Below are 15,316 nucleotides of genomic sequence, written 5' to 3'. Positions count from 1 at the left end.
AGCACCCAGCGCTGCCTGGCACAGGCAAACGCTTCAGAGACGCCTACCAGGCCCCAACTCACAGCTCATCGTCGGAGCCCACGTTCTCGAAGTGCCCGTCTCCTTCAGCCTGTCCTGGCCCTTCCCTGCCTTGGCCAGGTGAACCCCGTGCCCCTTCCTGGGTTGTGTCCTCATCCTCTGAGCCGGGGGGCCCGTCCTCGGAGCCACCGGGGCTGGGTACGTGGCCAAGACCAGCAGCAGCAGCCCGCATGGCGGCCAGTGCAGCCATCTGCGCCCGCTGCATTCGGGCATTCTCAGGTTCTCTATCCTCGTCTGGGGCGGCCCGAGCCAGGGCTAGGGGCCTAGCGGGGGGCTCAGGTGGTGGCAGTGGCTGCTGCCGGGCCTCCAATTCCTGGCGCGCCCGCTGCTGCCGCTGCAAAAGCGTCTCCATCACAGCCTGCAGCTTCATGGCCCTGCGGGCCGGGCCGCCCCGGGCACCAGGGGTAGGCGGCGGGGGCGGCCCCTGTGGGGAGGGGGCCCGGCCGCACTGCAGTGTGGGGGCCTCGTGGGTGCTGGGGCAGTGCAGGGTGGCAGGAGGGGAGGGGGCGGGGCCGCCGGGCTCAGGCCGAGAGCTGGTGGGGCATGCCGGCAGCTGGCAGCAGACACCTCCTCACGCCCAGCACAAGGGGGCAGTGGCTGGCATTCAGCTCATTGACGTGTTTGCAGAAACCTGGGGGCAACAAGAGAGACTGTCAGACCTGGTTTAGTCACTCCAGATCCTTCCTCCCATATGAAGGCCAGACCACAAAGGTCTCTGGGAAAATTCCTCCCATCCAGTGCAAACCTGAAGGCCTTCCTGGAGGCGGAGGAGTGTGCTCTCCCCATTTGCCCCTTCCAGAGGGCTGGGAAGTGGGGCCACCCTGCACTGAACTCCGAGGGTCTCGAGGTGGCCCCCACCCATGTGGCCCACAGGAAAATACCCAGGCCCTGAGCGACTGTGCCGCCTCTGGAAGGCCCTGGATTATTACGTCATAAACTGAGTGGTGGGACAGGGCACACTTGGCAGCTGATTGGCCAGCTGACCTCTGTGCACCAGAGTCCAGATGGGCCCTGGGTTCTAGTTCTGAGTTCCAGGCGTGACTCATGCCCAGGAACAGAGGGCTCCGGGCAGCACCCTTCTCCTCAGCCGGCAGCCAGCGCCTGGCAGGGGCATTGCTGTGCGCACCCTCTTCCCACCCACGCTGTCCTCACCCCTAAGCCATGACCCCTTTGGGCCTCAGTTTCTCCATCTGCAAAATGGCACCAAAGTGGCTCCCTTGCTGTGCTATGTCTCTGGTGGTAAAGGAAGGCACACAGCAGGCCGCCCGTGAGCTTCAAGGAAGGAAGCCTTGGGTGGCCACACTTCTAGCGGGTAAAAGGCTCAGAGATAGGCTGTTGGAGGTGAGGGGTTCCCCAAGGGCTAAGATTCTAATCCAGGTCAGGTGACCTCAGAGCCTCCCGTACCACCCCAGTGAGCTCCTCAAGGGAGCTCCCAGTCCTTTGGGACCCCAAGTGGGCAAATGTCCCAGAATGCAACAAGGGCTGCCCCCACTCTGGGGTCACTTCGGACCACCACCAACCCTAACTGCCAGGGCCTAGGGTGGGCTCTGAGCAGAACATCCCAGAAACTTCCCCCAAGTCCAGGCCACCTGCCACCTGCCAGGCGACCAAGAGAACAGACTGGGCAGAACCCACAGGTCTGGCAGTGCGGTCCCAGGTGGGACATCAGAGGGATGGGGCTGTGGTGGGGCAGGAGGGGCCAGGCCACCCCAATCCAGCAAATGAACCCCTAAAGGCTCCTAAACAGTTCCTGAGGCAGATGGGGCCCACACACAGGAGAGCAGGCGGCACAGCCCCCCGTAGCCGCCACTCCATCACCAGGCTGGCCACCCTCCCAGGCCCCGTGGCGACTGGCTGAAGTGACCGCCCCACCCCAAGAGCTTCAAATACAGACCCCCTCAGCCTCCCCTCCTCACCAGACCAGCACCTAGCCCCCCAGCCCGGCACCCTGTACCCAGACCCCCAGGGTTCCTAGCAGAATGGGTGAGGGGGTAGTGGGGGGCAGGTGGGAGGCCCCTGTGGGAAAGGGAGAGTTATGTCCCCAAAGGGCCTTTGTGGCCAGCAGGAACAGGGTTCTCAGGCACAAAGGACCCTCTGAGAGGCCAAGGAGCAGGAGAATGACCACCAGAGCTGGTCCTGGGAGGCAGCAGAGCAGCCTCTCCCCCACCACAGGCACTGGTGGTCACTCCCCCCACCAGCTCGAGAAATGCTGAGGGGACATTTCTCCCTCAGTGTGTCTAGTCAGGTCTGCCGCCCCTCCCCCACCTTTGACAACTTCAAGACAAGCCCCCCCCCACGGAAATGCTCCAGGCAACTCCCCCCTCTTTGGGGGGGCAGAAGGAAGAGGCCAGAGGAAGCCACTCCCCACTCACTGCCCCCCCTCCCAGGCCTGCTGGGTTTAATGACCCTTCCGGGTCGCCAGTGGGGGGAGGGGAGCGGAGCGGGGCTCCACACGGGCCGGCGGAGGGGCCAGGTGGGAACCCCAGAGCCCCCCCTGGGACGCCATTAACTCTGAGCTGACCAAGCCCACCCCCTTCGAATCCCTCCCCCCCAGAGCCCTTTGTCCTTTGCCCCCACCCCCACTTTATGACAACTCCTAGGTGCGGGCATCCCCGAGGCCGCGGCCTGGGAGGTGCTGGGTGGCCGTGGAGACCCGGCCGGGGGTTCAGAGCCCATCGGGGCTACTCGCACCCCCCTCCCCACGCCTCCGGGGGAGAGCGAGGTCAGCCGCCCCGGCGGGGGCCTTGCAAAACACGGTTATTTAAAGAGTTGTGCAAGGCTGGGGCCCACGGGTGGCGAAAGGGGGCCTCGCTCCACCGAGGAGGGGGAGGGGCGGGGGGCTGGGGAGGGGGGTGGCGAGGCGGGAGGGGCGGCCCGGAGGAAGTGAGAAGAAAAAACTGAAGAAGAAATAAAACGAAAAAGCCCCAGCCCGGATTTCAAAGGCTTCTAGGAAAGCGGCCAATTTGCATGGGGGGGCAGCCCCCTCCGGCCCCGCCGAAAACGGAAGATCATTGACCAACGCGCCGCCCGGCGGCTCGGGACGTTGGGATTGACAAACGCGCGGTCCCCGCGCTTTCCTGCGCCCGCTTTTGTGTCTGGGGGGCGCAGACACGGGGGCTGCTTCCCGGGGATCCCCGCCAGACCGCGGGGGCCCGGCCGTGCGCACCCCGAGTGCGGGGCCCGCGGCGCTCTCCAGGGACCCTCCCGGCCCGGCCCGGCCCGGCCCCGGCACTTTATAAATAAACCGCCCGCGTCGGGAGGGCTGCCCGCGCCCGGGGCGCCCCAGAGGCACCCTCCGATTCCGGGGAGAAAGCCTGAAGGGAGAACCCGCTCGCAGCCCCCCGCGTGCACCGAGAGACCATTTCCTTCCGCCGCGGGGGGGGAGCGCGTCCCCGCGACCCCCGACGCTCCCGCGCGCCCCCCGGCAGCCGCTCGGGGCGAGGCGCGCCCGCGCGGGGCGCGGAGGGAACCCCCGACCCCGGCCCGCGGGGCTGCCCGCCCGGCCGCGGCCCCCGGCCCGCGCCCCCGCCCCCGCCCGCCGCCGAGGGCCCCTTCCCGGCTTCCAGGGCCGGGGGGCCCCGGGCCGGCCGCCCCCCGCCTCACCGCGCAGGCCCGCTCGGGGGGCGCACGCCCCGCGCCCGCGTCCCGCCCTGCCCGGCCGCGCTGGCCCCGGGCCGGCCGTGCGAGTGCGCGCCGCTGTCTCCCGGCGCGCCGGGTTGGTGCGGCGCGCGGACTCACCGAGCCGCCGGCCGCGTCCGCGTCTACACCCCCGACCGCCCCGATTGGTAAAAGTCGCCCCGCGCGCGGCCTCCCCCGCCCCTCCCCTCCCCCGGCCCGGCGCACTCACCGCCCCGCAGACAAATCACCGGGTGACAAATCGCTCTCAGATGCAAATACCTCGCCGGTGATTCAGCGCCGCGGCCCGCGACGCGGGGAGGGGTCTCGCGGGGCCGCCCCCCCTCCTGGACGCCCCCTCGCCCCCCGCGCTCGGCCCACGGCGCGCGCCCAGCCAGGGGTGCCGGGGGAGTGTGGACTGAAATTTTCAGGTCGCGGCCCCTTTAAAGGATAATAAATAATTAAAGAAAAGGGGAACAGCCACGCGAGAAGCCCCGCCCCCGGCCTAGGGACAGTGGACAAAGTGCACGCCGAGGCCCGGGGCGCACCGGGCGTCGTGGGCGCAGGCGGGGCTGGGAGCGCTTCAGGGGTGGCCGAAGGGGACCGGGGCTGGACCTCCACCCCGAAGGCCGCAGGACCGGCCCCGGCCCGGGGTTCCCCTTCCCATTTCACCGGGCACCGAGAGGCGCGCGCCGGGCTCAGAGTTTCTCTCTCGTCCCTTAGACTGAGCGCCTCGCCCTCGCGGGCTCGGCCTCGCGGCGCCGGCTCGCACGCCTGGAAAACGGGGGTTACGGACCCGCTGAGGCCAGGGGAGGCGAACGCCGGCGCTGCGGGGCGCGGGCCGGGGCGGGGCGGGGGCCGCGGGCGGCGCGCGGCGCGGGGTCTCGCGCGGGCGCGGCTGCGGGCGGGGCCGGGCGCGGCGCGGGGCGGGGCCTGCTCGGCGCGAGGGCGCGGCCCCGCCCCCCCGGCTGTCAGGGCCGGGGACCCCGGCCCCCCGCGGGGCTCCCGCGCTTCTCTCCCCGGCGGTGGTGACAGTGTCCGCACGCGGAGCGCTCGGCGGCTCGGCCGCGCGCCCGGCGCTTGAGGAAATGCTCGGCCCCCGTTCCCACGGCGCCCAAGCCCGTCACGAGCCCATTTTCCGAGAGCGGAAAACTGAGGCGCGGGCCGGGGCAGGCCGGGCCGGCGGGGGCTCGCGGCCGGCCGAGCCGCGGAGGCGACGCTCAGGGCCAATCGCGGGGCTCAGGCTCCGGCCCAGCCGAGAGCCAGGTGCACGCGTGGGGGGGCTGGGGCACCCAGCGGGCTCCCCTTCTCATGGGGCCCCCCGGGCTGGGACTCAGGTTCCTGGTTTTCAGGGTTGAGCCCTTTACTTCCCTGCGGCACACGGCGCTGACGTCTCCGCGCCGACCCCCACACCATGCCCCCCAAATTGGGGGCACACTCTTGGGGGAATCCTGAGTGCAGCAATGGGTGCTGGGGAGTGTGCAGGAGGAACTGCCCCTACCCGGCCAGCCCTGGGGGAACCCAGGTGGTGGGAGGGGGAGGCCTCTACCTTCAGGATGTTAAACGCCCCACCCATAAAACACACACAGACTAAACACCTAACCCAGCACCCTTCTCACTTGCACCCCCCACCTTGCCCAAAGGGAAGAGCAGAGACAGCCATCCATCAGAAGAATGGCCGTTTAGAGACCCAGGGGGTCTGGGAAAGGGAAGGGCTTGTAAGGGCTGGCGGCAGTTCACTCTCCAAAGCTCAGGAAAGCCTCCTTTCCCCAAATAATTCATCCCTTGCCCTGCCTGCAGCAGGTGCATGGGCCTCCGTGTGCCTCAGTTTCCCACTCTGTGAAGTGGGTCAATATTTATTTTTCTTACAGAAATTTTCAAGCTTACATTTCCCTTTGTTCAAAGGGAAGGGCAGAGTGGGGTACTCCGAAGGTAAGAGGGGTATTGTCTTTCCCCCATTTACCAGAGGAAGCTGTTGTCCCTGAGTAGCTGAAGACCGCTTATTCAGAGTTGCCCAGCCCAGGAGAGTGAGGGGTTGCAGGATTCCCAGCTGCCTCCAGTAAGGAGCTGCTATTTTTAGCCCAGAGAGGGAGCTGAGACTTGATATAAGACTTGCTGGCTCCAGGAGAGGTGGGGGGTGGGCAGTAGGCCCAGGTTCTGAGTATGTGCCAGCGGGGTGACTAGATTAGCGCACACCCATCTGGCCTTCATTTCTCAAGCTGGGAAATGGGTATGGGGACTCCCACCCTAGAAGGTTTCCTAGCCAGGCCATCTTGGGGGACCCCTCTTGCATTTGGAGTCTCCCCTGCCACCATAAAAACCAGCTTCTAAGTCAATTACTGAACCGGCCCAGCACTCAGGGTTAGGGAGCCTTCTCTTATAAATTCATCCAGATCCCAAACTGCGCATCTTCCCATGTTATTCCTCAAATATGTTCCCACCGCCAGGCCTTTGCGCTGACCGTTTGCCCTTCACAGATCACCCCGTGGTTCCATGCCTTCAGATTTATTTATTTTTTTAAAGATTTATTTATTTATGCATACAAGAACTAGGCGTAGGTCCGAGGTGAGGGGGAGGTGAGAGGACTCACCAGAGACAGAGTGGGGAGCAGAACAGGCAGATCCACTGAAATCCACTGCTGAGGGGAGCAGCAGGGAGACAGGAGAGGTTGCTGTGCCATGTGGGTTACTCCCTGGCTGGGGATAGCTTGATAGCGCTGTGTCTTTAACTCCTGTGCCACCAGGGAGGCCCCCATGCCTTCAGATTTAAACTGGAGTGCCAGCTCCTCAGGTGGTCTGTCCCTGACCCCCCCAATATCTGGTGTGTCTCCATCACCCCACCCTGTTTTAGCTCCATGGATGTGCTTCTATTTTGAAATAGCTGTGTTTATTTAACCTACTTGGCCTCGCTGCTGGCTGGATCCCCAGCCCTGAGATGGGGCTGGCACACAGTTAGTGCCAAATAAATGCTGGTTGAATAAAAAGCATTCATGTGCTCCCCACCTCCCTCTCTCACCCACAGGATTTGGGGTATCTTTCTCAAGGAGATGAATGGCAGATGAAACAATTCACCATCTCTGTCTTAAAAGACAGAGCCCTCCCAAAACCCTGGAACTCCTGGCCTCTGTTGCCACCCACACATGGCCCCCAATTCTCCTGTTGCCTTTGTCGTGTGAGCAAAGGCCCACGAAAATGTAATTTTTTCATTTGTATTGAGATATAATTAATGAAATTACAATTCTAGCTTCTTTTAAAATAAGTAAAGTAAGTCATGTAACTCTGCTTAAATGGTATTTGTCTATATGCCAACACAGCTCTAAAATATAACTAATATTTTTTCATAGGATTCCACAAGGACCCGGGAAATTGATAATAAGGCTCTGCTTGACCCATTTTACAGCGGGTAAATGTTCAGTGGGGGTGTTCTGGTTGGGCCACATGGCCAAGGCTCTGGGGACACCTTTGTGGGTGCCCTAGGTGGCTACCCTGTGGGAGCTAGACCCTACCTAGGGCGCGCGCTCCCCCTGCTGGGCACCTGCGGGACTGCAGCCGGGGGCGGGGCCTGCCAGGGCGGGGCCCGCGAGGTCGCGCCGCCGCTCCCGCCAGAGGCCGCTAGGGGGCTCCGCCGCACCAGAAAACGCCTTTCCCGGGCAGCGCCATTTGCCTGCGCGGCTCCATTTGACTCTCCAAGGTAGAGCTGCTAGATAAAATACAGGACTCGCAGTTAAATTTGAGTTTCCAATATACGACGAATATTCAAATATTGCGCAAAACATGCTCGCATTTAATTTCTTTTCGTCCTTTATCTGAAATAAAAATTTAACTTTGAGTCCCAGATCTTTACTTGCCAAATTTAGCAAGCTTACCCTACCCCATGGGGTCCTGAGGCAAGAGTTTGCCCCACTCTGACCTGCCAGAGCTTGGACCTGGAATGTCGGGGTCACCCTTAGCCCCTTGTGGTGGCTCTGAGGCCCACCTCCTCCAAGTTTGACTGTATGAATATATGCCTGGTCCCGGCACCCAAAAGATTTTTAAGCATAATCATAGCAATGAATTCTTAAAAATCCCATCATACCTGGGGACAGGTGGGCTAAAACCTTCCACAGCTCCCATCATCCTTAGCAAAGACCTCATCTTGGCTGCTTGCAATATTCACACTCTCTCTACTGTCATCTCCCATCTCTCCTTCTAATCCTGGTCATTCCATAAGTCTCCAAGCTAGTCCTCAAATCTACAAGACATGCAGCCTCTGGCAGACCCTTCCCCTACCTCAGTTCACATCTCTTAAACTCACCTCCTCCAGGAAGCCTTCCTGGAATCCCCCCTCACCAAAGTCAGGCTCCCAGTCACTCACAAAGGGTATGATTATTCCCTTCACCCTTTTCACTGTTGTCACTGAATATCTCAGGGTAGTTTGCCACTTACCCTGTCACCAACTCTACAGGGGCCTGTAAGAGTGAGGGCAGAGGCTACCTGATCACTGTGTGGTCTCACCCCCAGCACAGATCCTGACTCTGAAAGAGTGTCCAGCTGAACGGACGGGAGAATGACCAAAGGGCACGCCCTGGGTCTGCTACTTGGAAATGACCCACTGCCCAGAAGTCCCTTTCAACCCTTAACTTCATGTTTTCTTTTTGTTGTTGTCTTGAGGTATTGCAGGCTCTAATGACATCCTTTACCAGCCTTTCCTCTACAGTAAGATTTTGCAAACTGTCCACTGTCACAACCAGGATGTTGGCACTGGAGCAACCACCTACCTTTTCCGATTTCCCCATTATACTTGCATGTTCGTGTGTGTATTTGGTTCTCTGTGATTTTATCTCCCGTGTAGGTTGGTGTCTGCCCCACCAAGAGTGATTCCTTCACAAGGGCCCCCCCAGATGGGAAGGTCCTGGGTCCCCATTGTCCCTCCCCCTGCAGCCACTAATCTGCTTTGTCTCTACACCTCTGTCATCTCAAGAATGTCCCAAGGAGGGACTCTCACGCCACATATCCTGCGGGGATTGGCTCCTTTCTCTCAGCGTGACAGTCGGTGTCCCCGCTAAGGTTTGCAGGTTTTCTCACCAGCTCTTACAGCTGAGGAGGACGCCTGGCATGGCGGGACCAGCTTGTCTAACCATCCGCACATGGAAACACAGCTGCTTGGTCCCCGTCTCAGCCATCACAGATCAAGCTACTGTAAACATATGTGTGCAGACTTGTGTGTGAACAGAGTTTTCATTTCTCTGGGAAAGACTGCCAAGAGTTCCCCTGAGAATTAACTGTTCTTAAAAATTTCATTTTTCAGGGGCCTCCCTGGTGGTGCAGGGGTTAAAGTCTCAGCACTATTAAGCTATTGCCAGCCTTTAAGGAATGAGTTCGATCCCCAGCCAGGGAGCTGACCCACACCGTGCAGCAGACCTCTCCTGTCTCCCTGCTGCTCCGCTCAGCAGTGGATTTCAGTCAATCCACCTGTTCTGCTCCCCACTCTGTCTCTGGTGAGTCCTCTCACTACCCTGTACCTCTGGCCTACACCCCAGTTCTTGTATGCATAAATAAATATATCTTTTTTAAAAATTCATTTTTCACAGAAAAATCTTGCTACTTGCTCTAGATATACCTTCCCTTTTAGTCCCCATTCAACAATGGGATTTTAATCCTCCCACAAGTATTTATTCAGCCCTACAGTGTGCTGGGCTCTGGGAACCAAGTCAGACACACACCCAGCAGGTACAGCACAAGAACGGGCCCATGAGAGCAGCGATGTGGGCAGCACTGTACCCAAGGAGGCACCTGACGGGGGAAAGGGGTAGAGGAATGTCTGGGAGGACTCCCTGGAGGGGGCAGCTGAGACTTGATGTGAGGGTGCAGCTGGCAGGAAGGGAACTGGACATACAGAGGTCTAGGTTCAAGAAGATATCAGTCATTCAGGAAGCCACAGCGAGGCTGGGTTTGGGGAAGAGAAGAGAGGTGAGGGGGTGGGGAGGGCCTTTGAGCAAAAGGGAGAATCTCACCCATGGGTCCAGTTCTGTCTGGAGACCTCATTTTGAAGGCCAGAGCAAGCAGGCTTCAGGCTGATGTCAAAGTGCTGTAACATTCCCATCTCTTGGTCTCATATTAACATCTCAGCGAGTTTGGGGGTCTTTGGAGGACTGTGGCACGCCCAGATAATTGGGGACACTGAGTGGTTGCTCTTCAGGGTGGTCAGCCTGAGGCCTGCAGGGATGCTGAGGACTCTACACAAATCCCGCTCTGGGGCAGGCACATGCAGCTCCACCCACCAAGAGGTGAGTCTGCCCACCACCTCCATCAGCCCCCACCCCCTGTAACCCCAGTGGGACTCAGAGGTCCAAACAATTCACTCGAAGAAGTGAGGTCATGGGACTTGGCAGTTTCTGGCTAGGACAAGTCTGACTTTCCCCGTAGGGCCATGGCGGGGAGGGAGCCCAAGATGGCCGAGCAGCCACCGCTGCGTGGGGGCCAGCCCTGCCCAGCGGAGCCCATTCACCCCACAAAATTGAGAATAAGCTGAAGCTGCTCTTTGAAAACTCTATTTTTGCGTGTTTTATTATGGAGCTACCAGTCCTGGTCCTCACCTGGGTGGCCCCTTGTGCTGTGCTCCCAGAGGATCACTCACTCCCTGCCACCCCTTCCCCACCCTGAAGCTGGACCCAGCAGGTGGCAATAGCAAGAGTAACAGTAACAATAACACCCATCTCATCCGCTTTAAGATGCCCATTGTGTTCACATTTTAACATGAAAATGGGACGAATCTTACAATTTTATTATTTTTTAAAATATTTATTTATTTATGCGTCCAAGAGCTGGGGTACAGGCCAGAGGTTGGGGGGGATGGTGGTGAGAGGACTCACCAGAGACAGAGCGGGGAGCAGAACAGGCAGACTGACGAAGTACACTGCTGAGGGGAGCAGCGGGGAGACAGGAGAGGTCTGCTGCGCCGTGTGGGTGCTCCCTGTCCAGCCAGGGATGGAACTCGCGCTGCAGAGGCTGCGGACAGCTCATGGTACTGTGCTTAACCCCTTGCGCCACCAGGGAGGCCCCGAATCTTACAATTTTAGAGTCTACCTCAAAGAAGTGTGTGAAAACCACTCTGAATGCTTTCTGAAAGTTGGAGAAAGTCAGTCTCAAGGCAGCTTGAAGTCAGGAAACACAGGTCATCACAACATCAGGAGCGGCAAATATCGCGGCAAATTAGTACCCCACGTGGCAGGAGGACAAAACAGCTTCACGAGGACTACCCGGGACAGAAGTGCAGACCAAGCCCCGCGGAGACAGCCGCCGGGCTCAGGCGGCCCCTGTCCTCGGGCGGGGTCTCCCACACAGCGGGCTCAGGGGGGGCAGGGGCGCGGCTCCCGGGTGGGGGCCCCCCAGAGGGCGGGCGGCCAGGCGGTGCCGCTCAGGGCCGGGGGCGGCAGGGGCGAGGGGCCTGGGGCGCAGGGGGGCGCAGGGGCAGACCCCGCGGAAGGCCTGGCGGAAGTGCGAGCCCAGGAAGGCGTAGAGCAGCGGGTTCAGCGCCGAGTTGCTGTAGGACATGCAGTGCGCCCAGGTCTTCAGCGCGTAGGCCGCGTAGCTGCGTGGGTGCCAGGCGCCCGCCGGGCCCAGCGCCTGCAGCACCAGAAACACCTGGATGGGGCCCCAGCAGGCGGCGAAGAGCAGCACCACGGCAGCCACCAGCCGGGAGACCTTGGCCCGCACAGCGCCCGCTCGCTCTGCCAGCAGCTGCCCCTGGGATGGGGGTGGTAGGAGGGGACACTGTGGACCGTCTGGGGCGAGCACCCTCGGAGTTCGGCCCCTTGAGCCCTTCAGATGCCTCCACTGTGCCACCCCCCTCTGAGGCCTCCAAGTGCGCTACCCCCACCCCTAACCCGGGGCTGATTGCTCCCCACCCCAGCCAAGCACCTGCAGGGCGCAGTCGGCAGGCGCTGCGGGGCGCAGGGTGGCGCGGCCCAGGTGGCGCAGCATGGCTCCATAGCAGGCACAGGTAGCAACCAAGGGCAACAGGTAGAGCGCCAGCAGGTTGTAGAGCGCGAAGGCGCGCTCCAGGGCTCGGCTGGGGAAGGCCTCGCTGCAGTAGGTGGGTGGCCCCGGCGAGAGGCGGTGCAGGGCAAGAACTGGAGCCGACACTGCCGCGGAGCCTGCACCACAGGCCTGGCTGAAGGCCTTGTCCAGGGGACGAGAGGCGCGGAAGCCAGGCCTCTGGGCTCTCCAAGGTGCCTCCCCGGGCACCATTCACTGAGCGCCCCTCGGGTGACCAGCACCCCAGGTCTGCATGCTCAGTACCCCTTCCCAGGTAATGCCATTGCACCCACTTTCCAGGTGCCCCGCGAAGCCAGGAGAGAGGCAGTGGGTGTCCTGTACGCCCAGGACAGGAGGGCTTGTCCCCCCACCCCACTGAGGCCCCCACCTGGCACTCACCCGCCCAGATGCTGAGGCTCACGGACAGAGCCAGACGGGGTGTGCGACGGTGCAGGGCGCGCAGAGGAAACACAGTCACGTACCAGCGGTCCACGCTCATGGCCGTGAGGGTGGCGCAGGTGGCCTGCACAGAAACCTGGGAGCGCCCCAGCCGGGGCATGTGTGGCCCCCGCCGAGTCTGGGCATGCCATGTCCAAGCCCACCCCGAGGTCTCTCACCTCCCCCTGCCCCCATAAACCCAACTGCTGAGGCACAAACAGAACGTGTCCGGGGGGGCGGGGAAGGGGCAGGACAGCAGGAACACCAGACAGGAGCCCGGGGTAGTGGGAAATTAGGGGGTCATTGAGGGTCAGCTGAGACCCGGGTACAGAGCAGAACCATCCTGCGATTTCATAACCAAAGGGGCAAGAAACCACAGCGTCCAGATCTCCCTCCCAGTGTCTACCTGTCACCCCCAAGCCCCGTGTCCTTACCTGTATCCTCCCTCCACGCCCGTCGGGAGCAAGTTCCTCGGCTGAGTCCCCGCCCGGCCCGGGGAGCCAGTCAGAGCGCCCGGCTCCCGGGAACCCCAACCTGGTCCCCGCTCCAGCCGCCAGCCCCAGAGCCCGCCCAGACTCCAGCCCCGCCCCGCCCCGGCTCCCGGGCGCTCTCCCGCGCGCTCCCGGCGCCGCGCACCTGTTGAATGTAGTTGACGAACTTGCACATGAAGTCGCCCAGCACCCAGGCCGGCAGCGGGTAGAGCAGGGCCGTGAAGGGAACGCAGCACAGCAGGAACGTCACGTCGGTGGCCGCCAGGTTGGCTGTGGGCGGCGTACACACGGGCGCTGGACACGGGGTGCAGGGAACTCAGAGCCCCCAGTACCCGCGGCCCAGGCCCCAACCCTCGCCTTGGTCTGAACCAGCAGCAGGACGACTCGAGAGGGCATCCCCGCCCCCACATGTCCTGGGACAGCAGAGTTGGGGCCCCTCTAGCCTCTCCTTTTTCATTTCAACACCCCCTCCCCCAGCGTGGGCGAAGTAGGCATTCAAGCAGCCGTGGGCCCTGTTCAAGAGCGCCTGCGCCGGCCGCGCCCCTCCGAGCCTCAGTTTCCTCGTCTGCAAATTGGAGACGGTGGTGCTAGCCCAGCAGCCGCCGCAGAAGGAGCCCACGGAGCACTCCTGCTCCTGCTCCTGCTCCTGGGCAGGACATGCCGGCACCACGTGCTGAACCCGGCACAGGGTAGAAGTTGCAAACTGCAGGCCCTTGGGCCAAGCACCTGCGCCCCTCCCGGGCCCTCGTATTGCTGGGACACCTCCGTGTAAGAACCACCCGGCACCTTTCTGGGGTGGCGGAACCCAGAGCCACACTCCACGTCTTTTCTTTCAACTGCCCTGGCACCCATGGAACCCTCAAACCCAAACCAGCGCTTGCGACCCAGCGTACAGGGACGGCAGGGAAAGGACAAGGAGCCGCCGGAGACAGATCCCTATCCGGAAGGACCCTAACGCACCATTAGGGGACGCATTGCACACCCCGAATGTGGTGGCACCCCGCTGCGCCCGGCCGCTCACCGATGTAGAAGTTGGTCACCGTCCGCATCTGCTTGTGGCGGCAGATAACGAAGATGACAAGCGAGTTCCCGGCCAGGCCGAGGAGCATCAAGGCGGCAAAGAAGAGCGGCACCAGCCAAGCGTCCACCGACCGGGGCGCAGAGTCCTGCTCGCCAGAGGCGTTGGCCCCACAGCCTGGGCAACCCGAGGCATTGGCCTGCGCCCACCAGGATGTGTTGAACCTGGACGTGGCCACGAGGCGCATGGCTTTGCTCCCCACTTTCTCCTGGTCGCCCTCCAGGATTGCACCCCAGGATTGTTGCAAAGACCCAACTCCCGCCCACTGGCCAGGTATGAGCCTAGCCTACCAAGCACCCAAGGGTCTAGATGGGAGGCCACTGGGCCTGGAGAGTGGCTCCACTGGGCTAGACGGCTCCTCTGCTCCAGTCAGCAGCTGCTGTGTCTTTATACAAGGCGCCCCCCTCTTGTGCCCACCTTCCCGCCTCACCAGCAGCAGCTCTCCACTCCCCCACCTGCTGCGTCCCTTCCATTAACTGGCGCCACAGTCTCTCCTCATCTCCTCCCCTACGTGGTCTCAAGAGAGCACTTGAGGGTACAGTCTGGGGAGGAGTTGGGGTAGAGCGAAGAGAGGTGGGTGTATGGAGACTGGACGCATCCTAACCAGGGCACAGAGATTCTGTAGGGCAAACTGCCAGGACAAAGGCAGACACTAGGGAGTGTAACTTGTCAGAGGCAGTGATCTTGACTGCTCCAGGCAGGTGGAGGGCGGCAGGGAAGCCTGGCCTCAGCGGAGGCCCTGAGTGTGGGCTGGAAGGATTTGTCCCTGATACTGGGGAGTCACGGAAGGTTTAAGGCAGAGAAAAGGACGGTGCTGTTTGTGTAGAGAAGATTAAATCTGGGAGCAGGGAGGATAAATAAATAGGCTTAGCATCAAATGAAAGTGATAGCTCCAAAGACAAGTACTAGGCGGCTGGGGAGGGAGAGCGAGCTCCTGTTTATCCTGTTTATACTTTCAGAATTATTACTGGCAATGGCCTAAACAACGAGAAAAGAGGAAAAATCCTTTTGAGTGGTATAGAGGAACAGGCTAGGATAAGGTCCAAGCTACTGAGTGCCAGGGCCTAGGAGGGCACTCAGCTGGCATCTGGTCCTCCAGATAGGGGGTCTGCAGAGCAAGGAGAAGCAGCCAGAGTGTGGGGCCAGATGGGTGTCAAGAAGAGAGAGGGCCAAGAATCTGGGTAAAGCTCAGGCTGAATTCTCTGGAATTTGCTCCTTCCTCTCCATGTAGTCAGTGCACACTGAGCAGTCAGTCTTCATGGATTTGGCCAGGAAACCAAACATTGCTATTCCCTAGAACCTTCTTCCAGCTACTCCCCCAGAGGAACTTTCTTTCCGGACTTGCATTGCTATTTCTTTTGCCTCTTTTTCTCATGTATCTACATGAACTCAGACAGTATATGCTCTTTTGGGCCCTCTAATAATTCCTTCTCCTTTTATCCCCCACCCTTGCTCTTTATTTATGAAAGCAATTGAGTTATTTATCCTGTGCAATTTCTACCAGCCTGGATCTGGTGGGCAGTATCCATTTCTTTTTCTTGTAGACTGAGAGGGAATTTATTTTTTCCCCACCAAAATCCTTTATATCCCCTTGTCCCTTT

General features: G+C 61.0%; 2 protein-coding genes across 5 annotated transcripts in view; both read right to left on the bottom strand.

The window, feature by feature from the left end:
- Positions 1–4,004, bottom strand: part of ARID3A (AT-rich interaction domain 3A) — a 36,236-nt gene extending 32,232 nt beyond the window's left edge. For 2 of the 4 annotated variants that reach the window (XM_054693013.1, XM_037504914.2), the window contains exons 1-2: positions 824–1,942; positions 63–709 (exon numbers count right to left, since the gene is read on the bottom strand). In XM_054693013.1, the coding sequence (XP_054548988.1) occupies positions 63–448 (386 nt within the window). In that variant the 5' untranslated portion in view covers positions 449–709; positions 824–1,942. Of the gene's footprint in view, positions 1–62; positions 710–823; positions 1,943–3,816; positions 3,843–3,925 lie in introns of those variants that run through there. The other 2 variants (XM_054693014.1, XM_054693015.1) reach the window with 2 other exon arrangements.
- Positions 600–13,964, bottom strand: KISS1R (KISS1 receptor). The gene is made up of 6 exons (XM_037504707.2): positions 13,659–13,964; positions 12,783–12,907; positions 12,108–12,243; positions 11,592–11,827; positions 11,012–11,417; positions 600–709 (listed from the first exon to the last, which is right to left on the bottom strand). The coding sequence occupies exons 1-6, from the start codon at positions 13,900–13,902 to the stop codon at positions 600–602; spliced, it is 1,257 nt and encodes a 418-aa protein (XP_037360604.1). The 5' UTR covers positions 13,903–13,964.
- Between the last annotated feature and the right edge of the window lie 1,352 nt (positions 13,965–15,316).

This window comes from Talpa occidentalis, unplaced genomic scaffold (genome assembly GCF_014898055.3).
Source record: "Talpa occidentalis isolate TD23 unplaced genomic scaffold, MPIMG_talOcc4v2.1 talOcc4.12, whole genome shotgun sequence".
Classification (NCBI taxonomy): Eukaryota; Metazoa; Chordata; class Mammalia; order Eulipotyphla; family Talpidae; genus Talpa; species Talpa occidentalis.
This window is presented reverse-complemented; position numbering and strand designations above follow the sequence as displayed.

What these genes read in the sequence shown, in the direction of transcription:
- KISS1R (XM_037504707.2), bottom strand. Translation starts at nt 13,902, where the DNA reads ATGCGCCTCGTGGCCACGTCCAGGTTCAACACATCCTGGTGGGCGCAG. An exon ending in GGTGACCAACTTCTACATCG is followed by an intron (nt 12,908 to 13,658) that starts GTGAGCGGCCGG and finishes CGCCGCCCACAG; the next exon opens with CCAACCTGGCGGCCACCGAC. An exon ending in GAGCCTCAGCATCTGGGCGG is followed by an intron (nt 11,828 to 12,107) that starts GTGAGTGCCAGG and finishes CCTGTGGTGCAG; the next exon opens with GCTCCGCGGCAGTGTCGGCT.